The sequence below is a fragment of the Piliocolobus tephrosceles genome, chromosome 6 (assembly GCF_002776525.5).
Source record: "Piliocolobus tephrosceles isolate RC106 chromosome 6, ASM277652v3, whole genome shotgun sequence".
Taxonomy (NCBI): domain Eukaryota; kingdom Metazoa; phylum Chordata; class Mammalia; order Primates; family Cercopithecidae; genus Piliocolobus; species Piliocolobus tephrosceles.
Window position 1 is genome coordinate 102,084,219 of NC_045439.1, and position 23,946 is coordinate 102,108,164.

A 23,946-nucleotide genomic window follows, 5' to 3' on the forward strand; every position below is an offset into this window, starting at 1 on the left:
GCATCCATTACACCCACGAACACCAGAGGGCTTAAGATACACTTTTTTTTTTTCGAGAGAGAAGTCTCGCCCTTCTCCCCCAGGCTTGAGTGCAATGGCTCGATCTCGGCTCACTGCAACCTCCGTCTCCCGAGTTCAAACGATTCTCCTGCCTCCGCCTTCCAAGTAGCTGGGATTAAGGTCCCTGCCACCACGCCTGGCTAATTTTTGTATTTTTTAGTAGAGACGGGGGTTGCCCATGTTGGCCAGGCTGGTCTCGAACTCCTGGCCTCAGGTGATCCGCCCGCCTCGGCCTCCCAAAGTGCTGGGATTACAGGCGTGAGCCACCCGGCCCGGCCAAGATACACTTTTAAGGATGACGATCTCCATTATGTCACCACTGTACATATTAGACAGAGGAAAAGTTCTCCTGTTCTAAGTTGTCTTTGGAGGCCATTAGAAGAAATACTCGTTCAAAGGTGGGAAGCTGTGCTGGACTGAGTTCCTTAGGAGACGAGAAAGCCAAAAAGCCTTTCCCATGCCATGCCTGACGACCTTACTGGCTTCCCCTGACGTTCCTTTTCACAGCAACTGAAACCCACTTCCTGTCCGATCAGGAAGTAAGAAAGATTTTGGCTGTTAGCGGCTCCCGCGGAGATATAACTGTAAAGAGTCTCCGTGCTGGAAACCTCCTCCAACACTAGAACTCAAGATCTTCTTTCCCCTACCTCTTCGGGATTCATCTTTAACTTATCACGGATACTGAGTGAGACAGTCGCGGTTAACAGACCGTTACTTCCACTTCTACCCGGCAGACACTACAAGACCCAGAATACAGTTCGCTGCCTTCGGAAGAAAATAGCTCACGCATCCCAGCATGCAATGGCTAACGAGACCGCGAAGATTGTTTTTGTCCCGCCGAAACCGAGCAAAGCACGCTGGAACTTGTAGTCCTTGAGGCCCCTTCCTTAGGTCCTTCAAGCTACTCCGTCCGGCCCCGCCTATTCTCTGCTCTCCTGAACCTTTAGGCTCGTCTCGGCCCATTTGAAGACCAGGAAGTTGATCAATCCCGAGGCTGCTGAGAGACGGTGGCGCGAGTGGGACAGTCGCCAGGGATGGCTGAGCGTGAGGATGCAGCGGGTGTCCGGGCTGCTCTCCTGGACGCTGAGCAGAGTCCTGTGGCTCTCGGGCCTCTCTGAGCCGGGAGCTGCCCGGCAGCCCCGGATCATGGAAGAGAAAGCGCTAGAGGTTTATGGTAATTAATTTTACCCAGCTCAGCATTTGGCGTCATAGGTGCAGGCCAGAGCTGAGGGGTGCGGGGATGATGGCCTCACCTGAGGGCTGGGAGGGAAGACCGATTTTTTTTTTTTTTTTGTCCAGATCTTGTCCCGGGCGTAGCAGGCGCTTTCTTCGGGGTCCTAAGTCACGTTTGAGTGTGGGTCTTTCTGGGAACTGGACTCTGAAAGTAAACCTGGGGCAAGCCGACTCCGGAGGTCTTAAGAGCTTCATTCTCCACGTGTGACCTTTCCAAGACTTGTGGGAAGAGCACAAGTCTAGGGTGCTTGGTTAGGAAGCAAAACTGGCCTGATTGCACTACTAGAGCCTCGTTCTCTGTCTCCTGGACACGCACTTTTGCTACCGCTGAGGGCACTTATGGGTGACAGTCGAGTTGGGGACTGGCCCAAGGTCACAGCCTCTCTCTCCGGCAAGTCAGTAAACAGAGGTCCCCGAAAGAAGAGAACGAGATTGGCTTCTTGTAGCGAAGCCTTGTATACACACACATCACACACACACACATACACACTTTTACATATTGTATATTAAATATTTTCTGTTTAACCCTTGGGGCCATCTTTATTGTACAAACAAGGAAACAAAGGTTTAAAGAACTACCTGGAGGTCACACTGCCAGTAAGGAACAGAGCAAAAAAGCGAAGACTGTGCCTTCTGGCTCTAAACTTAATGCACTTGCCACCACTTCACAATTGACTTACAACTGTTTTTTGTTTTTTAAATTATGTTGTATTGTTTTTGAAAACCAAAAAGACTGGATATAATATTGAGAGATTTAAACATAGAATACAAATGTAATTCAAGTAAGGATTATAGGCCAGTAGAAGGACGCCAGGGTTAGGAAATACTTTGGGAGCTAATCTGGTTGACCTCTCTTAATGGAGGCAGGACTTACCTAATCAACCCCCAGGCAGATGATAATTATGAGTGACATGATCTCCACAAAGCAGACAGACCACATCCCTGTCGTGCCAGATCTCTGTTCACATAATCTAGGGATGGTAGAGCAGTGGAGATATAACTTTGGAAGAGAGTGACTCTAGTCTTCAAACTGATACTGAAGGAAACCTATTTATGCAAAAATAGAGTATGTAATAGAAGGCCATAGACTGAAAAAGAGATACAGAAATTCAGAGAAGGGGAGATACTAGTCTCTGACTGAGGGAATCTGGAAAGACTTTGAAATAAAGAGGAGTCACTTGAGTTGGGCCTCAAAGAATAATTAGGATCTAGATATGTAGAGGGTCAGAGGGCATACTAAGAGGAAACTTAAAAGTATGGAGATAAGAAGATAGGAAATCACAGATAGATGGGGCTATAGGATAGGGTTTGTGGTTAAAGGTGGAGATGTGGTTGAATGTTGTTTTAGGTAGTGGGATACAATTGGATGCTGAAGGTTTTAAATATAAATGAAGAATTTTAATATCAGTGCAGGGCTGTGGAAGAATGTTAGTCTGGGGAGTATGAGGAGAGCTTTCTTTTAATTATTATTATTTTTTTTTGAGACAGGGTCTCACTCTGGTGCCCAGGCTGGAGTGCAGTGGTGCAATCATGGTTCACTGCGGCCTTGATCTCCGAGGCTCAAGCCATCGTCCCACTTCAGCCTCCTGACTCACTGGGACTATAGGAATGCACCACCATGCCCAGCTGATTTTCGTATTTTTTTTGTAGAGATGAGATTTTGCTATGTTACCCAGGCTGGTCTTGGACTCCTGAGCTCAAGTGATCTGCCTGTCTCGGCCTCCCAAAGGCTGGGATTACAGGCGTGAGCCACCACACCCGACCCTTCTTTCTTTTTAAAGAAATAAAGCCAAACCTCTCAAATCTAGCAACTAGAAAACTAGAGAAATTTAATAAGGATGAGATTTAATTTCAGGGTTTAGTGGCATATAAAGAATATAATACAGTTAAATGAGCCTTATGGGGAGAAAGCGTAGTATGAGAGGCAGAAAATTCCTTTTCAGAAAACTCTGTTTCCCTAAGTCCCATGATAACACAGCTCTGTGAAAGAGAAACTTTATCCACTTTCTTTCCTGTATTTTCCAATTCTGTTTCTTTTTTTTTTTTTTTATCCTGTCACCCAGGCTGAAGTGCAGTGACACAATTTTGGCTCACTGCAGCCTCAGCCTCCTGGGTTCAAGTGATTCTCCTACCTCATCCTCCTGAGTAGCTGTGATTACAGGCACATGCCACCACACCCGGCTAATTTTTATATTTTTAGTAGAGATGGGTTTTCGCCGTGTTGGCCAGGCTGGTCTTGAACTCCTGAACTCAGGTGGGTGGTCCACTTGCCTCAGACTCCCAAAGTGCTGGGATTACAGGCATGAGCCAACATGCTTGGCAAAATTCTGTTTCTAATCAAGTGACAAGCCCAGGAACAACTTAAAGAGAAAATAGAGTTTGTTCTTGTTTTTCCCAGTTGCATTTCTGATTACATATAATTTTGTGTGATAAATAATAGAACAAAACTTCAGATTTGAGAACCTCAAGCACATTCTATGTAAAGTTCTGCTTCTTTCCTTTCTACCTCACCATTTCTCCTTATTATTCTCCTTTCCTTCATCTTTTTCTCCAGCCTCAGAGTAAGAAAGAAATCTTGTCTTTTCCAAGACCAACCCAGACTCCTGAATATTGATCCCACTCCCTTCTGCTTATTTTACCAGTCTCCCCTCCTCCCCACTTGTATTTTCAATGTCTCTTCTCAAAATTGCCCTTATGCTTGTCATTGTTCTAGCTTCCTTATAAAGTCACTGTCCTTTTCCTGTCCCTCCTTTCCCAGCTAAGGCCCTGGGAAGACATTTTCAGTTCCTGCTTGCTTCCCCTTTTGCAATCCAGCTTCAGCCCACCCCCTCTCTACTGAAACTGCTTTCTTACAGCTGACCGGGGTGACAAATGAAAGACCTGTTTTAGCTCTCATCAGCCTGAATTTTTCTGCAGCATTTAATGTTATTAACCATCCCTGCCTTCCTTTCTCTAGTTCTTTTTGCTTTTATTTCTCATTCTGATCCCTAAATTAGGTGCTTCGCATGGATCTGTTGGGTCTCTTTTTTCTTTATACCACTGATTCTCAGACTGGGTTGTACCTAAGAACATCCTGAGGTTTTTAAACCTTTGAATTTTTAAAACTCAAAGACCAGCAAACCAATTAAATCAGAGTCTCTGGAATTGGGGCCCAGCGTCAGTTTTTTGTTTGTTTGTTTGTTTTTGTTTTTTAGACGGAGTTTTTGCTCTGTTGCCCAGGTTGGAGTGCAATGGCGGGATCTCGGCTCACTGCAACCTCTGCCTTCTGGGTTCAAGTGATTCTCCTGCCTCAGTCTCCCAAGTAGCTGGGATTACAGGTGCCCAGCACCACGCCTGAGTAATTTTTGTATTTTTAGTAGAGGTGAGGTTTCACCATGTTCACCAGGCTGGTCTCGAAGTTTTGACCTAAGGTGATCCACCAGCCTCAGCCTCCAAAGTGCTAGGATTACAGGCCTGAGCCACTGCACCGGGCCTTGTTGTTTGTTTTGAAACATTCTTGGTAATTCCAATGTTCAGCCAAGGTTCTACTTATTCTTTGTGAATCCTGTGGGTTTAACAACCACTCTAGCTTTGGTGCTGTTTTAAACCCTATGCTACAGTTCACCGCTTGCTAGAAAACTCCACTGGATAATCCCTTAAGCACCTCAAAATCATTCTGTATGAAACTGAACTCATTTGCCCTATGCCCCACCCAGATGTCTCCCTTGTTCTGTTTCTTTAATTCTGCCAGTGTTCTCGTAGGTACTATTTTAGGCCTGGTGTTTTTAGCTGGTATCATCGGTTCTGCTTTTTAGTCTGAGTCTAGCAGCTGATGATGAGTTACCAGCTGACAGCACAGTGTTGTCCATGTCACTTGTCTCAAACCTCTTGAGGACTCCCTATTGCCAGTAGCTGGCTGTAAAAGACACTGGATGGTCAGACCCAAATCTCATACTCTAATACTCCTTTCACTTATGCCTGCTTCCAGGCAAACTAGGGTTCTTCTTTACTTTCCTTCACTTCTTTTTTTTTTTTGAGATGGAGTCTCACTCTGTCGCCCAGGCTGGAGAGCAGTGGCTGGATCTCGGCTTACTGTAAGCTCTGCCTCAGCCTCCCGAGTAGCTGGGACTACAGGCACCCGCCACCATGCCTGGCTAATTTTGTTTTTGTATTTTTAGTAGGGATGGGGTTTCACCGTGTGTTAGCCAGAATGGTCTTGATCTCCTAACCTTGTGATCCACCCAAAGTGCTGGGATTACATGCATGAGCCACCACACCCAGCCTTTTTTTTTTTTTTTTTTTTTTTTTTTTGAGACAGAATCTCGCTCTGTTGCCTAGGCTAGAGTGCAGTGACACGATCTCTGCTCTCACTGCAACCTCCGCCTCCTAGGCTCAAGTGATCCTCCTGAGTAGCTGGGACCACAGGCCTGTACCACCACACCCGGCTAATTTTTGTGTGTATTTTTTGTAGAGACGGGGGCGGGGGGGGTCTCACTATGTTTATAAGGCTGGTCTGGTCTCGAACTTATGAGTTCAAGTGATCTTCCTGCCTTTGCCTCTCAAAGTGTTTGGTTTACAGGTGTGAGCCACCATGCCCAGCTACTTTCTTTCACTTTAAATGTCAAACATTATGTTACCTATTTTTCAAGGTTTTATTCGGATTCCACTCCTATGAAGCCTGATATCACATTACTTCAAGCTGAAAGTTATTTCTTCCTCTTGAGCTTCCATGACACTGTTTCCATTCTTATTATGTTTTCTCTGCAATGTCCAATTAGAGAAACTGGTATGGTCTTAGAGTAATCCAAGAAAACAGTTTTCTCAAGAGGAAACCAGTAGTGAAAATTTCTGTCAGAAACCTGGGAGTTGCTGTAGTATTTACTTAAATGTAAGAGAAGTCAGTGCTTAAATTAGGCCTGGCAAAATCATCTTTATTTAGAATAGTCATTTTTAATAGAATATCTTATCTCTGATGATTCTTTAGATTTGATTAGAACTATCCGGGACCCAGAAAAGCCCAATACTTTAGAAGAACTGGAAGTGGTCTCAGAAAGTTGTGTGGAAGTTCAGGAGATAAATGAAGAAGAATATCTGGTTATTATCAGGTTCACGCCAACAGTACCTCATTGCTCTTTGGCGACTCTTATTGGTAAGTTTTTATGTGCATACATGTATATTTATATAAACTCTAAATTATTCTTGCTGATATTGACCCATAATAACAATTTGCATCATTGTTGAGAAACCATACAGTGTAAGTATTACATTTATGGTTTACAGAGTATTTTTGTGTATTCATCTTCTGTAGTCCTCACAATTAGCTCGTTGAGTTAAAATATTATTATCTTCATTTTGCATATGAAGAACCTGAAGCTCAGAGAGTTTAAGTGACTTGCACAGAATCAGGTAGCCAGGAAATGGTGAAACTAAGGCTCACACCCAGGTTTCCTGACTCTAAATCTGCTTCTCCTTTAGTTATGTCAGGTTGCCCCTCCCAGGTATACATGCCCACAATTAATGGAGAGTGCATGTGGGCCATTGCTTTTCCTCAGTTGTAGAGGTTGGAGTCGGTGGTGTCAGACTAGCATTGCTGCCATCACCATCTCCTTTCAGTGACTCTTCTGCCTTCTACGTAGTATGGGCAGGAGTCCTGTTAGGAGGCTGGATTCCCAGTATTTTTTACTTGTTAGCAGGTACAGTAAGTGTCTTTGAACATATGCTTTGTTATAAAGGGATTTTATTTCAAACCAAATGTTCGTGAGTAGGGGATTGATTAAATAATCAGGGATGATGAATGTAAACAGTGGAATACTATGCAGCTATAAAGAATGAAGAAGCTCTGCATGTACTGATATGGAGAGATCTCTATGACATACTGTTAAGAAATAAAAGCAAGTATCATTTTGCTATCATTTGTGTAAAAACAAAAATATACATTTGTATTTGATTGCATATGCCTGAATAATGTTAATACATAAATGAATAGCTATAAGGGTGTTAGTGGGTAATAGTAGTGGTGGGAGCTGGGCAGATGGGGGAAAGGGTGGGAGGGAGACTTTATACCTTTTTATGTTTTTACATTTTTGAACCATGGGACCATCTCACCTATTAAAAATCAACAAGTTTATAAAAAATATTGAAAAGGTCACTGTTTCATTATTATTTCCACTATTGTGATTTCTGTCTTTTCTCACTGGTTGACCTGGGTTCCCTCTATTAGTGGTTTCCACCATATAGGCCACATCTTGAGGGACTGGAGGTCTGTGAATCCATAGGTATTGTGGTTATTAAAATCCCATTGCTGACCGGGCATGGTGGCTCACACCTGTAATCCCAGCACTTCGGGAGGCCAAGGTGGGTAGATCACTTGAGGTCAGGAGTTCGAGACCAGCCTGACCAACATGGTGAAACCCTGTCTCTGCTAAAAGAAAATACAAAATTAGGCCAGGCGCGGTGGCTCACACCTGTAATCCCAGCACTTTGGGAGGCCAAGGCGGACCGATTATGAGGTCAGGAGATGGGTAACACGGTGAAACCCTGTCTCTATTAAAACTACAAAAAATTAGCTGGGCATGGTGGTGGGTACCTGTAGTCCCAGCTACTCGGGAGGCTGAGGCAGGAGAATGACGTGAACCTGGGAAGCGGAGTTTGCAGTGAGCAGAGATTGCGCCACTGCACTCCAGCCTGGGCGTCAGAGTGAGACTGCATCTCAAAAAAGAAAAAATTAGCTGAGCATGGTGGCTCACACCTGTAATCCCAGCTACTTGAGAGGCTGAGGCAAGAAAATCACTTGAACCTGGGAGGCTGAGGTTTCAGTGAGCTGAGATCATGCCATTGCACATCAGCCTGGGCAACAAGAGCAAAAACTTCATCTCAAAAAAAAAAAATTTCCCATTGGCATGGTGGCTCACGCCGGTAATCCCAGCACTTTGGAAGCCTGAGGCAGCGGATCACTTGAGATCCGAAGTTCAAGACCAGCCTGGCCAACATGGTGAAACCCCATCTCTACTAAAAATACAAAAATTAGGTGGGCATGGTGGCATGCACCTGTAATCCCAGCTACTCAGGAGGGTGAGGCAGGAGAATCACTTGAACATGGGAAGTGGAGGTTGCAGTGAGCTGAGATTGTGCCACTGCACTCCAGCCTAAGTAACAGAGCAAGACTCTGTCTCAAAAAAAAAAAAAAAAAAATCCCATTGCTAGAAAAAAACATTACTGAATGTTGAATGCATGGTTATTTTTGGTCATTGGACAATTTGTGAACGAACAGATACTGAAAGTACTGCTGTGGGTGTTGTGGAGGGAATGTCTTAAAATATTTTGACATATGAGCAAGAGTTCTTAAATAGAGAGTTCAAGAACCTATAGCAAATTTATTTATTTATTCATTTTTTGAGATGGAGTTTAACGCTTGTCGCCCAGGCTGGAGTGCAGTCGTGTAATCTTGGCTCACTGCAACCTCCACCTACCGGGTTCAAGCGATTCTTCTGCCTCAGCCTCCCAAGTAGCTGGAATTACAGGCACCTGCCACCACACCTGGCTAATTTTTTTTGTAGTTTTAGTAGAGATGGGGTTTCACTATTTTGGCCAGGCTGGTCTCGAACTTACGTTATCAGGTGATCCTCCCGCCTCAGCCTCCCAAAGTGCTGGGATTACAGGTGTGAACCACCATGCCCAGCCAGCAAACTCATTTTTTAGGTTAACGTTTATTTCAATTATACAAGTAACATGTTTATTGGCAGTAATTTTGATACCCCACAAAAACATAAAGAAAAAAATTAGCTCTTATGAAAGAATATGGCTGGACTCCTAGCTATGTGGGAAGCTGAGGCAGGAGAATCGCTTGAACCTGGGAGGCGGAGGTTACAGGAAGCCGAGATCACTGCACTCCAGCCCAGGCAACAGTGTGAGACTCCGTCTCAAAAAAAAAAAAAAAGGCCGGGCGCGGTGGCTCAAGCCTGTAATCCCAGCACTTTGGGAGGCCGAGATGGGCGGATCACGAGGTCAGGAGATCAAGACCATCCTGGCTAACCCGGTGAAACCCTGTCTCTACTAAAAAATACAAAAAAAACTAGCCGGGCAAGGTGGCGGGCGCCTGTAGTCCCAGCTACTCGGGAGGCTGAGACAGGAGAATGGCATAAACCCAGGAGGCGGTGCTTGCAGTGAGCTGAGATCCGGCCACTGCACTCCAGCCTGGGCCACAGAGCGAGACTCCCTCTCAAAAAAAAAAAAAAAAAAAAAAAAAAAAAAAGAATATATGCTCTGGGCTAAAATTCCGGATCTATTGGCCGTCCTGTATTGTGGGCTTGGCTTGGGCAAGTTACTTGACCTTTCTACGACCCAGTTTCCCTATCTGTAAAATAGGAATAATAAGGATATCTATAGAGTTGTAAGAGTTAAGTAATAACATGAAATATCTGAATTATTTTTCTAATTAAATATTTCTTGTTTTAAACTTTTGTTGTTGTTGAGACAGGGTCTCACTCTCGCCCAGGCTGGAATGCAATGACACGATCTCGGCTCACTGCAGGCAGCCTCCACCTCCCGGGCTCAAGTGATCCTCCCTCCTCAGTCTCCTGAAAAGTTAGAACTTCAGGCAGGCGCCACCATGTCTGGCTAGTTTTGCCATGTTTCCCAGGCTGGTCTCAAATTCCTGGGCTCAAGCAATACACATGCCTCAGCCTCCCCAAGTGCTGGGATTACAGACATGAGCCACCATACCCTGCCATCATTAAATATTATTTAATTATATAGTTATAGGTTACATGCTAATCATATTGATACGTCGTAAGTTTTGTAACCATTTGGACTACTTCTAGCCTTTTGCAATTATAAATAATACTGTGATGAGCAACTTTATTTTATTTTATTTTTTTGAGACGGAGTCTCACTTTATTGCCCAGGCTGGAGTGTAGTGGTGCAATCTTGGCTCACTGGAGCTTCCACCTCCCAGGTTCAAGTGATTCTCCTGCCTCAGCCTCCCAAGTAGCTAGGATTACAGGTGTCTTCCACCATGCCCGGCTAATTTTTGTATTTTTAGTAGATACGGGGTTTTGCCATTTTGGCCAGCCTGGTCTCGAACTCCCGACCTCAAGTGATCTGCCCGCTTCGGCCTACCAAAGTGCTGGGATTACAGGAGTGAGCCATCGTGCCTGACTGGACAACTTTATGTATAAATATTTTTTTTTTATTTATTTTTTTGAGATGGAGTTTCGTTCTTGTTGCCCAGACTGGAGTGCAATGGCACGATCTTGGCTCACCACAACCTCCACTTCCCAGGTTCAAGCGATTCTCCTGCCTCAGCCTCCCGAGCAGCTGGGATTACAGACATGCGCCACCACACCCAGCTAATTTTGTATTTTTAATAGAGATGTGGTTTCTCGGGCCGAGCACGGTGGCTCACGCCTGTAATCCCAGCACTTTGGGAGGCCAAGACGGGCAGATCACGAGGTCAGGAGATCGAGACCATCCTGGCTAACACGGGGAAACCCCATCTCTACTAAAAATACAAAAAATTAGCCGGGCGTGGTGGTGGGCGCCTGTAGTCCCAGCTACTCAGGAGGCTGAGGCAGGAGAATGGCATGAACCCAGGAGGCAGAGCTTGCAGTGAGCCGAGATCGTGCCACCGCACTCCAGCCTGGGTGACAGAGCGAGACTCCGTCTCAAAAAAAAAAAAAAAGATGTGATTTCTCCATGTTGGTCAGGCTGGTCTCAAACTCCCAACCTCAGGTGATCCTCCCACCTTGGCCTCCCAAAGTGCTGGAATTATAGGGGTGAGCCACCGTGCCTGGCCTTATATAAATATTTTTATATATCTCATTATTGCCTCAGGATAAATTCCTATACATGGAATAATTGGGTTAGATTATGTAAGTATTTTGAAGCCTCATGGTATAAATTGGTAAATACCTATTTGGAAGTTCATACTCTTTGACGTAGGAGTTAAGGAAATAATTTTATAGAAGAAAATATTCACCAGATGTGGTGGCCCACACCTGTAATTGTAACACTTTGGGAGGCAGAGGTCAGAGGATCCCTGGAGCCTAGGAGTTTGAAACCAGCAATCTCTAAAAAAGAAAAAAAAAAAACATGAAAAAAACTTGAATAAGTTCAAATTGCATCTCGATTGCAGTTATAGAAATATCAGGAGAGTGCATGAAATAAAAATAACTGTTCTGTAAGGGTGCTAACATTAGATTGTGGTTGGTATTTCAGATATGTACACTTCCTGAAGAAAGTTTTGTCTTAGCCCTTTTGTTATGGATTTCGGCTAAGACCATTGGCTTTTTATTTTTATTTATTTATTTATTTTTTTGGGACAGAGTCTTTCTCTGTTGCTCAGGTTGGAATGCAGTGGTGCTATCTTGGCTCACTGCAATGTCCGCCTCCGGGGTTCGAGCGATTCTCGTGCCTCTGCCTCCAAGTAGCTGGGATTACAGGCACGTGCTACCATGCCCAACTAATTTTTTGTATTTTCAATAGAGATGGGGTTTCTCCATGCAAACTCCTGGCCTCAAGTAATCTGCCCGCCTTGACCTCCCAAAGTGCTGGGATTACAGGTGTGAGCTGCCACGCCCAGCCTATTGGCTTTTTAGAGAATTGTATAATAGTGTGTCATAGTAGTTATGTTCAGTCAACACAGCTGGAAAACTTGAGAGAGCCCTTTGTCTCTGATGTGTTAAGACATATTCCTCCCGAGCTCAGAAAGGTGCCTGAGTAGGAGTATCACCTATTCAGTGTTACCTGGGTAAGTGATGACAAGGAAGACTCCAAGGGAACAAGAGGGTAAGGCAGGGAAACAAGTTGATAATCATTTGTGGTGACTTATTCCAGGTAAGAATGGCTGAAGGCAGCTGTGGTCCAATGGGAAGGGTCATAGGGTTTGGAGGTCAGAAGGTGTAGGTTTGGGTTCTACCTCTGCCACTTGTTAACTAATTAATGTTAAACAAATCACTTACCTTGGTTTCTTGGCTGTAAAATGAAAATTATAAAATAATATAAAATAGCATTAGCTGTTTTTACACTATTATTGTACACTTGTGTGTCAAGTTATTCCTCATAGCAACCCTATATATTGTGATATTATTATATTTTTTTAATGTTTTATTATTATTATTATTATTACTTTTAGAGATGGGATCTTGCTACATTGCCCAGGCTGGTCTTGAACTCCTGAGCTCAAGCAGTCTTCCTGTCTTGGCTTCCCAAAGTGCTGAGATTACAGGCATGAGCCACCTTGCCCAGCTGATACTATAATACCTGTTTTACAGATAAGGAAACTGAAGCTCAGAGAGATTAAGTAACTTATGCAGGATCATAGCGAGTATGTAGTGAAGCTACTTTTGAAACTTAAAGTATCTCAATTATGCTGTACTACCTCTCTTGAGCATAATGATGCTCCAAAAAGTGCTTTGTGAATTGTAAAACACCTACCAACAGTGACTAAAATACATGAGGATATTCAGACAGTACACAGATAACAAATTAAAGAGACAATGGTGGGGCCGGGGGCAGAAGAACTCTCCCAAATATGCTTTAAGGCAGATCCTCTGAAGAGAGACCCTCTTAAGGAAATGATATATTTTCTTTAGAATTCTCTAATATTTATTATAGAACTACTGTGTTCAAGACTGTATGAGGCCAGGTGCAGTGGCTCACGCCTGTAATACCAGCACTTTGGGAGGGTGAGGCGGGTAGATCACTTGAGGTCAGGAGTTCGAGACCAGCCTGGCCAACATGATGAAACCTCATCTCTACTAAAAGTACAAAAATTAGTGGGTGTGGTGGTTTGCTTCTGTAGTCCCAGCTACTTGGGAGACTGAGACAGGAGAATCTCTTGAACCCGGGAGGTGAAGGTTGCAGTGAGCTGAGATCTTGCCACTGCACTCCAGCCTGGGCGACAGAGCAAGACTGTGTCTCAAAAAAATAAATAAATAAGTAAATAAAGACCTTGTGGCAAGCAACACCTTATTATATCTCATCTAATCCTTTTCCCTGTTTTGGGATTTTTCAAAAAGTTCTCTTAGAAAACCAAATGGTACTTAGAAAACCAAAACCAAGTTATTACCTCCCTAAAAGATACGTAGTCTAACAATTATATCTTGCTGTATTGCTGTATGGTTTGAGGTTTTGTTGATGTGTCTTAGCATGGGATGATAAACTGAACTTCAGTGGAACTTTTTTTAAAGAAGTTACTGTGTTTGTACCTTGCAGGCATAAAGGATTACAAATTTGAGAGGTTTTATATGGCTCTTTTAAAATAGCTTTGACTTGGTTTTATTTTTTTGTGTGGCCTGGCCTGTTGTGGGGCATTTTAAAAAGTTAATTGAATTGGCCGGGTGGGGTGGCTCATGCCTGTAATCCCAGCACTTTGGGAGGCTGAGGCAGGTGGATCACTTGGGGTAAGGAGTTTGAGACCAGCCTGGCCAACAAGGCAAAACCCCATGTCTACCAAAAATGTAAAAAATTAGCTGGATGTGGTGGCATGCACCTGTAATCCCAGCTACTCAGGAGGCTGAGGCAGGAGAATTGCTTGAACCGAGAGGCAGAGGTTGCAGTGAGCCGAGATCGCACCCCTGCACTCCAGCCTGGGTGACAGTGCGAGACTCCATCTCAAAAAAAAAAAAAAAAAGGCTTAATGAGTTAATTGACTTTTGCTGGAAGGCCAACTAATGTAGTAAAAATGGCCTGGGCTTTCCAGTGGTCATAGGTTCCAATCCCAATTCTGCCACAATTGTAACTCAGTGACCTTGAGGAAGTTACATTGTGACCTTGGTTTAATAATTTGTAGAAGGGGGTTAGCAATAGCTTATTGGATTATCCTAAGGAATATGTAAGATTATATAGTAAATGTCCTTGTGTGGTGCCAGACTCAAAGGAGCTCTGCTCTGGATTGAGCCAAAGCTGTTTTCAGCGACTATGTTGTATTGGGGCACATAAACGAAGCTGTATGCTTTTTCAAGAACCAATAAGAAGCAATAAAGAGTTGATTGGAGGTGTTTTTTTCCCTCCACAGGGCTGTGCTTAAGAGTAAAACTTCAGCGATGTTTACCATTTAAACATAAGGTAAGAAAGATGTGTTTTTGTTGTTGTTGTAAAACAGCTTTGTTGAAATATAATTCACATACCACAGAATTCATGTATTTATGGTGTACCAATTCAGTGGTTTTTGCTTGTCTGTTACTCATTTGCTTATCTGTTATTCAGTTGATGGACATTTAGGTTGTTTCTACTTTTTGTCTATTATAAGTAATGCTGCTATGAACATTCATGTATAAGTTTTTGTGTAGGCATATGTTTTCATTTCTTTTCCACCTGTGAGTGGAATCGCCCAGTCCTATGGTAACTCTGTAGTTAACATTTTGAGGAATTGTTTGTTTTCCACAGTGGCTGCACTGTTCTGCATTCCCACCAACACTATGAGGGTTCCCACTTCTCTACATCCTTGCTAACATTTATTATTATCTTTGATTATAGCCATTCTAGTGGGTATGAAGTGATGGTTTTTTGGTTTTGTTTTTGTTTGAGTCGGAGTCTCACTCTGTCACCCAGGCTGCAGTGCAGTGGCGCCATCTCAGCTCACTGCAACCTCTGCCTCCTGAGTTCAAGCGATTCTCCTGCCTCAGCCTCCTGAGTAGCTGGGACTACAGGCACCTGCCGCCACGCCCAGCTAATTTTTTGTATTTTTAGTAGAGACGGGGTTTCATCATATTGGCCAGGCTGGTCTCCAACTCCTGACCTCGTGATCCGCCCGCCTCGGCCTCCCAAAGTGCTGGGATTACAGGGGTGAGCCACCACACCCAGCCTTGTTTTTGTTTTTGAGACAGTCTCGCTCTGTCGCCAGGCTGGAGTGCAGTGGCGCAATCTGGACTCACTGTAACCTCCTCCTCCAGGGTTCAAGTGATTCTCATGCTTCAGCATCCCAGACAGCTGGGATTATAAGCATGTACCGCTATTCCCGGCTAATTTTTTTTTATTTTTAGTAGAGACAGGGTTTCACCATGTCGGCCAGGCTGGTCTTGAACTCCTGGCTTCAAGTAATCCACTGCCTCAGCCTCCCAAAGTGCTGGGATTACAGGCGTGAGCCACCACGTAATCCCACATGACACCACCACCTGCTGTCATGGTGGTTGTGATTTTTATTTCTCTGGTGGCTAATAATGTTGAGAACCTTTTCATGTGCTTTTTGGCCATTTGTGTATCTTTGGAGAGCTGTCTATTCAGATCCTTTGCCCATTTTAAAATAAGGATGTCTTTTTATTATTGAATTATAAGAGTTCTTTATATATTCTAAATACAAATCCCTTATCAGATATGATTGGCAAGTATGTTCTCCCATTCTGTGTGTTGTCTTTTCAGTTTCTTGAAGGTGTCCTTTACAGTACAAAAGCTTTAAATTTTGATAAAGTCTCATTTGTTTTTAATTTTTTTACTTGTGCTTTTGGTGTGATATCTGAGGAAAATGTTTTTAACCCTACTATTGAGCAAGAATATGGATATCACAGTTAATTCATAGTAATTGGTTATAGCTCATGAATGATTCAGGCTTGTCTCTTACTGCCTCTTGTAATTGCTGGGCAATTATGCCTTCTCTATCTTGCTGCTGCCTAGCCTTTACACAGAGTACCCTGTCTACTTGGAGTTCCTTTCCTCCCATCTCATATGTTCAAATCCTACACATCTTTTTTGTTCGCTCTTGAGACAGCGTCTTGCTCTGTCTCCCAGGCTGGAGTGCAGTGGTATGATCACTGCTTACTGCAGCCTCTATCTATCAGGCTCAAGTGATCCTCCCACCTCAGCCTCCCAAGTAGCTAGGACTATAGGCACGTACCGCCATGCCTGGCTAATTTTTTCTTAATTTTTGGTAGAGATGAGGTCTCTCTTTGTTGCCCAAGCTAGTCTCAAACTCCAGGGCTCAAGTGATCATCTTGCCTTGGCCTCCCAAAGTGTTGGGATTATAGGCATGAACCACTGGCCTGGCCAAATCCTACCCACATTTTAAGGCCCAGTGAAATACTTTTTTTATTTTCCATGGTGTCAGTCCTGATTTCTTTCTCTTTTTTAAAATGAATTTTTATTTATCTTTTTAAATTTCTTTCTTTTTTTATCTTTATTTTAAAAAAATTTTTTTGTATTCACCTTTCCACACTACTAGTCCTGATTTCCATAACTAAAGCTATTTCTTTTTCTGAATTGCCATAGCTCTTTCTTTTTTCTTTCTTTTTAAAGACAGGGTCTCACCCTGTTGCCCAAGCTGGAGTACAGTGGTATGATTACAGCTCACCGAACCTTTGATCTCCTGGGCTCAAGTGAGCCTCCCTCCTTACCCTCCCAAGTAGCCGGAACCACAGGCATATGCCACCATGCCCAGCTAATTTTATAGTGACAGAGTCTCACTGTGTTGCCCAAGCTGGTCTCGAACTCCTGGGCTCAGGCAGTCCTCCCACCTCAGTCTCCAAAAGTGTTTGAGATTACAGGCCTGAACCACTGCACCTGGCCCCGTGGCTCTTTCTTTGTCTTCTGATGTAGAGGGTGTCATTTTCTAACTTGTTTTCTAACTATTTAATTTTCATCTTCCCTCCTGGACTGTCAGCTTTTTCTTCTTCTTTTTTTTTATTGTGTGATGGAATCTCGCTCTGTTGCCCAGGCTGGAATGCAGTGGTGCGATCTAGGCTCAGTGCAGCCTCTGTCTCCTGGGTTCAAGCGATTATCCTGCCTCAACCACCCAAATAGCTGGGATTACAGGCACACGCCACCACACCCAGCCAAATTTTTGTATTTTTAGTAGAGACAGGGTTTTGCCATGTTGGCCAGTTTGGTCTCGAACTCCTGACTTCAGGTGATACACCTGCCTCAACCTCCCAGAGTGTTGGGATCACAGTCGTGAGCCACCACACCTGACCAGCTATCAGCTTCTTGAAGTCAAGATTCATATATGATACATCTTTGTGTTCCTGCTATGATCTTATACATATTAGCAGCTCAATAAATATGTCTTAAATTGAGTAAATTAATAAATTATAATACTAGTGGTTTATGATGCCCTGTGAATTTTATTTTACTTTGCATTTTTAACTGTTTTAATTACAGTGTTTAACTTTTTATTTGAAATTAAAATAATGAAAGAAAAGAAAGAAAATAGTGAAGAATAGTACAAAGAAATTCCATATATCCTTCACCCAGATTCAGATTCACTAATTGTTAACATTTTGCCACGTTTGGTTTATCATTAATTTCTCTATATATATGTACACACACACACACACACACACACACACACACACACATTTTTTGGAAATGTTTGAGTGCAGATGTCATGCCCCGTTACTCTAAATACCATAGGATATATTTCCTGAAAACAAGGACATTCTCTTACATTACCACAGTATAAATTTCAAAACCAGGACATTGATACAGTACTGTCATCTAATCTACAGCATATATTCAAATTTCCCCTGTTGTCTGGTAACATCCTTCATGGCAGTCCCTCCTCCTGGCTCTGGTCCTCTCCCCATCACACATTGCATTAGTTGTCATGTCTTTTAGTCTCATTTAATTTGGAGTAGTTCCTTAGCCTTTGTTTCATGATTTTGATAGTTTTGAAGAATGTAAACCAGATATTTTATAGATTGTCCCTCAAATTGAGTTTTCAATTTATGCATTGAAATGCATAAATTGTATTTTATGGTTAGATTCAGTTTATGCATTTTTGGCAAGAATACTGAATAAATGTGTTCTCATTGCATCACATCAGAGGACTATAAATTCAGTTTGTCCCATTATTGGTGACAGCTCCCCTCATCAGTTGTTTAGTTACCCCGAGGTATAGTTCATATAGGAATAGCTGCATAAATGCTGCCTCTTCCCCTTTATCATTTTTAGAATAATGAGTCCTGCATAAATTTATACTGAAGTAAATCGGTATAGAGTGATTCTATACCTGTTGCTTTGCGGTCTAGAATAAGAGTAGGAGAAAGGTGTTTTGTTTTGTTTCATTTTGCTTTTTTTGAGACAAAGTCTTGCTCTCTCACCCAGGCTGAAGTGCAGTGGCACAATCTCGGCTTACTGCAACCTCTGCCTCCCAGGTTCAAGGGATTCTCCTGCCTCAGCCTCCCAAGTAGCTGGGACTACAGGCGCATGCCACCAGGCCTGGCTAATTTTTTGTATTTTTAGTAAAGACAGGGTTTTACTATGTTAGCTAGGATGGTCTCGATCTCCTGACCTCATGATTCACCTGCCTTGGCCTCCCAAAGTGCTGGGATTACAGGCGTGAACCACTGCGCCCAGCCTGTTTTGTTTTTTTTTTTTAAGGAGATTGGGGCCAGGTGCAATGGCTCATGCCTGTAATCTCTGTACTTTGGGAGACCTAGGTGAGCAGATCACTTGAGCTCAGGAATTCAAGACCAGCTTGGGCAATATGGCGAAACCCTATCTCTACAAAATAAAAAAAATAGAGATGAGGGAGGAGAGGGGTGGGAGTGTGGGAGCTGAGGTGGGAGGATCACCTGAGCCCAGGAAGTCGAGGCTGTAGTGAGACATGATCGCGCCACTGCACTCCAGCCTGGGTGACAGAGTAAGACCTGTCTCAAAAAAAAAAAAAAAAAAGATTGACCTAGATGACCTTTAAGGTCCCTTTTAACTATAATAAGTTATGATTTTTCTCACTCATGAGAAATATTTATCTCAGTAGTAAATAAGTAAATAAAAATTAGTTCATATGTTCCAATGTTCTCTGGAAAGTAGATGTCTTTATTCCAGCATACTGTCTTTACCACAGGATTTGCAATAATTTTGTAGGTTGTCTCAGAAGCTCTGGGTCTTGGAGGGTAGCTCATGTCTATGGGTGCAGCAGGGCCAGGAGGGATAGCTTAACCAGTATTATACTTGAGAATAAATTTAGCAAGATAATAATGAATGAGAAAAGAAGGATGCTGAAAACTGTATATTGTGATCCCATTTTTGTAAAACAAGCAATGTGAAGAAACATCCAACCCTGATATGTGTGTGTGTGTGTATGTAAAATCTGTGTAAGATTATGTGGGTATAGAGAAGAATATGGAAGAAACCACACTAGATCATTATTGTAGATTTCCTGGGTCAGTGGCAGGGCAGCAGGAAGTTTAGATACCGAGTTGGGAAGAAGTAGAGTGCATGTAATCCCAGCACTTTGGGAGGCCGAGGTGGGTGGGTCACGAGGTCAGGAGATCGAGACCATCCTGGCTAACACGGTGAAACCCCGTCTCTACTAAAAAATACAAAAAACTAGCCGGGCGAGGTGGCGGGCGCCTGTAGTCCCAGCTACTAGGGAGGCTGAGGCAGGAGAATGGCATAAACCCGGGAGGCGGAGCTTGCAGTGAGCTGAGATCCGGCCACTGCACTCCCGCCTGGGCGACAGAGCGAGACTCCATCTCAAAAAAAAAAAAAGAAGTAGAGTGCAGAAGAGAGATATTCTTAAGTAAAACAACACATATGAGATCTCATTTGTGTAAAATAGTATTTTTGTGTACTCATAAAAAAATTAATGGAAGTACCACTGGCAGGCCTTTCCCAGGTGACCAAAATAAAAATTCCTACTCATTTCGGTCCTTTTTCTTTAGAGAAGGATGTGGGAGGCTTGTCCCTAAGTCTCTGATGTTAGAAACAAGATTTGGTGCTGCTGGGCACAGTGGCTCATGCCTGTAATCCCAACACTTTGGGAAGCCGAGGCAGGTGGATCACCTGAGGTCAGGAGTTTGAGACCAGTCTGGCCAACATGGCAAAACCCCATCTCTACTAAAAAAAAAAAAAATTAGCTGGGTGTGGTGGCATGCGCCTGTGATCCCAGCTACTCAGGAGGCTAAGGCAGGAGAATCTGTTGAACCTGGAAGGTGAAGGTTGCAGTGAGCCGAGATCACGCCACTGCACTCCAGCCTGGGCAACAGAGTGAGACTCCATCTCAAAAAGAAAAAACAAACAAACAAACAGGATTTGGGCCCTCATCCCTAGATGTTTGAATTTATTGTACATTCCACTTCACTCTGTTATCTTAGAATGTGCTAATGTTTTTTCTTTTACTTTTTTTTCCCTTTCCAGTTGGAAATCTACATTTCTGAAGGAACCCATTCAACAGAAGAAGACAGTAAGTGAATGTTAAAACATAATTGATAAATAATTGAAAAACAACTTCAGATAGTATTTGGATCCAATATCTTGGATACTGGATTCTTCTGCCAGCCACTTGTATCTACTGGGTTACTTTTTAAAAAGTACACAATTAGTTATTAGCTCTTCCTTCCTAGGTGAGGAAACCTAGGCATTTCAGAGAAGTAATTTTTGCAGTGGACTCTTGAGTGCACTGGAGCCCATGGATGTTGACTGGTTTGGGCCAGTGGCTACACATCTGTAAAGAATATCCAGCGCTAGGGACCTTGACTTACGAGCTCTAAGTAGGCTTCTTTTCTTTGGTGGCAGGATAGAGAGCTGTGTACTTGAAATTGAAAATCTAGCAAGTAGAGCTTTAGTGAATCTTGGGGTAGGTGCTATCTCTCTGGGTGAGTATATTAGAATGGGAGTGGGTTTTATATAGAGGACCTCTGGCCTACAGAGAGAAATCAATCAGTAGCTACTTAAAAATAGCAGAAGTGGAGTTTGGGAAAAGCAAAAGACAAAATGTTCTGTATGAGCCATGTGTTACATTAAAAACAAAATTTTAATGTTTTTAATCTACAAATGATAGAGTGCAAATAATGATAAATACATTTAAAAGGCACGTTATACTTAAGTTTCATCACTAAGTAAATTGAGAAGGTGGGAAGAAATAGCAGAGGAATAGAAGAAAGAGATAATAGAGGAAGGGCAACAGTGAGATAGATACCCAGAAGACTCAGAAAGGCATACACAGGGCTGGAGAGACACACAAAATCTCCTACATAAAAGAGAGCTATAGAGAGGGAAGCCTGCTGCTTCCAGAGGAACAGCCCATCCAGGAAACTTTTTAGGTACTGTCATGAAAACTATTAAAAACCATGTCCTATCTATAGTTCTAGACATGTAGATTATTATACTCTTTGTGATTTGAATTTCTTTAAACCTCATGAGCTGAGGGCTTCTACCTCTAATTTAGAAAATAAGAATTTAGGTACCGTAAATCCACTCAGGTTATCCTTTTGAAATTCCTTGAATGATGGGATTTTACAACAGCAATAGTATTAAGTCTTATGATTCTTGTTTTTCATTTAGTAAATATTTACTAAGTGCCTTCTATGTGTGGGTACAGTTCAGCCTTTGAGATGCATTCCTGCCTTTGTGGAGCCTACATTGTAGTAGGAAGAAACTAAATTGAAAATATTTTCACAGGAATATGTGTATGTTTGTGTATATTCTACATGAGACATTTTAGCAGCATCCAAGAAAACTCAATCCACATTAAGAATATAGTCGTCTCTCTTTTGAACTCTTCTGTTGAGTGCTGTTAGCTAATTACCGAAAACATAATGGGCCAATACCTTTATTATATGAAGGTCCATTCAAACTAATTTTAAAAAAAGATCTAGTAGATTAATAGAAAGAGACATGAACAGGAAATTCATGCAAGAAGAATTAATATATGCACATGGAAAATGTTCTATTTTCCTATTAGTTAAGGAAATGCAAATTATAACAATAACATTGAGCCATTTTCCACCTCCTGTTTTATGTGTGTATATGTGTGTATTTGTTTTTATTAAATAATACCAGCTATTGCCTGGGCATGGTGGTTCACACCTGTAACCCTAGCACTTTGGGAGGCCAAGGTGAGAGAATGCCTTGAGGCCAGAATTTGAGGCCAGGATTTCAAGAGTAGCCTGGGCAACATAGTGAGACCCTGTCTCTACAAGAAAATTTGAAAATTAGCCAGGTGTGGTGGCTCATGCCTGTGGGAGGCTGAGGCAGGAGGATCTCTTGAGCCCAGGAGTTGGAGGTTACAGTGAGCTATGATTCCTCCACTGCACTCAAGCCTGGATGACAGAGTAGGACCCTGTCTCAAAGGATAATAATAATAATGATAATACCACCAGGTATTGCTGCCAAACTGATAGCTCATGTATTGGTGTTGACAATATAAATTGGTGAGTAATTTTGGGAAGTAAATCATTGATATGAATCACATGTATATGGACAAAGACTAGAAAGAAAAAAATAGATGTGGTAAGTAGTAGAATTCTAGTAGATATTTTTCTCTTAAGTCTGCCTTCTAGATGGGAAATTACATTATGAGTAATTAGCCAAAAACAGCTTTAAGTTCTCAAGGAGTTCAAGTTTTTGTTTCAGCAGACTAATAAAAATACTGTCTGGTGCTGTATATTGACACAGTTCTTCTGCTAACTTTTGTCTGTGTATTTTTCAGTCAATAAGCAGATAAATGACAAAGAGCGAGTGGCAGCTGCAATGGAAAACCCCAACTTACGGGAAATTGTGGAACAGTGTGTCCTTGAACCTGACTGATAGCTGTTTTAAGAGCCATTGGCCTGTAATTGTTTGATATATTTGTTTAAACTCTTTGTATAATGTCAAAGATTCATGTTTAATACATAGGTGATTTGTACCTCAGAGCATTTTTTTAAAGGATTCTTTCCAAGCCAGATTTAATTGTAAGGTAGTACCTAATTTGTTCAATGTATAACATTCTCAGGATTTGTAACACTTAAATGATCAGACAGAATAATATTTTCTAGTTATTATGTGTAAGATGAGTTGCTATTTTTCTGATGCTCATTCTGATACAACTACTTTTCGTGTCAAATATCTACTGTGCGCAAATGTACTCAATTTAAATCATTACTCTGTAAAATAAACAGATGATTCTTGTAATGACTCACTGTTTTTATTGGATTGTAAATTCCAGTGTAAATGTCAACTCCTAAAAGATATCTTCAAAGCTTTATTTTTGCTGATTATTTTGTAGAATCAGAGATGTGAGAACCAAAAGGAACCCTTAAGATGGGGCCTACCTTCCTTCCAAGGAGAATCCTGGACCCCTTCATAGATAAGGAACAAATGTGGAGAAGGCTAGATGGCATACACAGTTTTGAAGATCAAGAAGTCCACCAAAGAAGTTTTGATTAAACCAACCGAAATGTATGGTCTGCACTTTATTTGTACTTCATTTGGTTTGTTTTGGGAGTTAATGGTTATGTGACGTACAGTAGCCTCCAACATGGCGCCCATGATCCTCACTTCCTGGTATTCATGCCTTTGTATAGTTTCCTTGCATATTGAATTAGAGCTGATGGGTGTGACTAATAAAGAATAACAGAAGTGACAGTGGGTGACTTCTGAGGCTAGATCATACAAGGTATTGCTGTTTTCACCTTAGTCTCTTGGATTGCTCATTCTGTGGGAATCCAGCTACTATGTCACGAGAACTCAAGCCACCCTGTGGAGAATTCCACATGGAGTACAGCTGAAGCCTCCCAGCAACAACCAGCGCCAGTTTGCAAACCATGTGAGTGAACTCCTGAGCCAGAACTGCCTAGCTCCCAAAGTCTGGACCCAGGCACTGTCTTGGGTGCCAAGGACACAGATAAATCAGCCATTGTCTGTCCTGGAGTTCATACTTATCAACCTGTACCTTCAGCTTCTCTCTGCTCTAGGCAGTGAGTGATTCAGGCTCAGTCTTATCTAGTGCCTGAGCTAGCCCTGGCCAAGTAGAAACAG

The 23,946-nt window shown here is 42.5% G+C and overlaps 1 protein-coding gene across 5 annotated transcripts; it reads left to right on the top strand.

Annotated features, from left to right (window-relative positions):
* The first annotated feature begins 869 nt into the window (after positions 1-869).
* On the top strand, positions 870-23,384 carry CIAO2A (cytosolic iron-sulfur assembly component 2A). 5 transcript variants are annotated; one of them, XM_023185290.1, is made up of 6 exons: positions 875-1,234; positions 6,257-6,421; positions 14,288-14,337; positions 20,344-20,389; positions 22,637-22,759; positions 23,195-23,384. In XM_023185290.1, the coding sequence occupies exons 1-5, from the start codon at positions 1,111-1,113 to the stop codon at positions 22,732-22,734; spliced, it is 483 nt and encodes a 160-aa protein (XP_023041058.1). In that variant the 5' UTR covers positions 875-1,110; the 3' UTR covers positions 22,735-22,759; positions 23,195-23,384. The 5 variants fall into 5 exon arrangements, with proteins under 5 accessions (XP_023041057.1, XP_023041058.1, XP_023041059.1 ...); XM_023185289.3 differs by lacking the exon at positions 23,195-23,384 and having other exon boundaries at positions 870-1,234; positions 22,637-23,100; XM_023185291.1 differs by lacking the exon at positions 22,637-22,759.
* Positions 23,385-23,946: the final 562 nt, after the last annotated feature.

Coding starts and splice junctions, on each gene's coding strand:
- CIAO2A (XM_023185289.3), top strand. CDS start 1,111: ATGCAGCGGGTGTCCGGGCTGCTCTCCTGGACGCTGAGCAGAGTCCTG. Junction 14,338..20,343: donor GTTTACCATTTAAACATAAG/GTAAGAAAGATG, acceptor TTCCCTTTCCAG/TTGGAAATCTACATTTCTGA. Junction 20,390..22,636: donor CCATTCAACAGAAGAAGACA/GTAAGTGAATGT, acceptor TGTATTTTTCAG/TCAATAAGCAGATAAATGAC.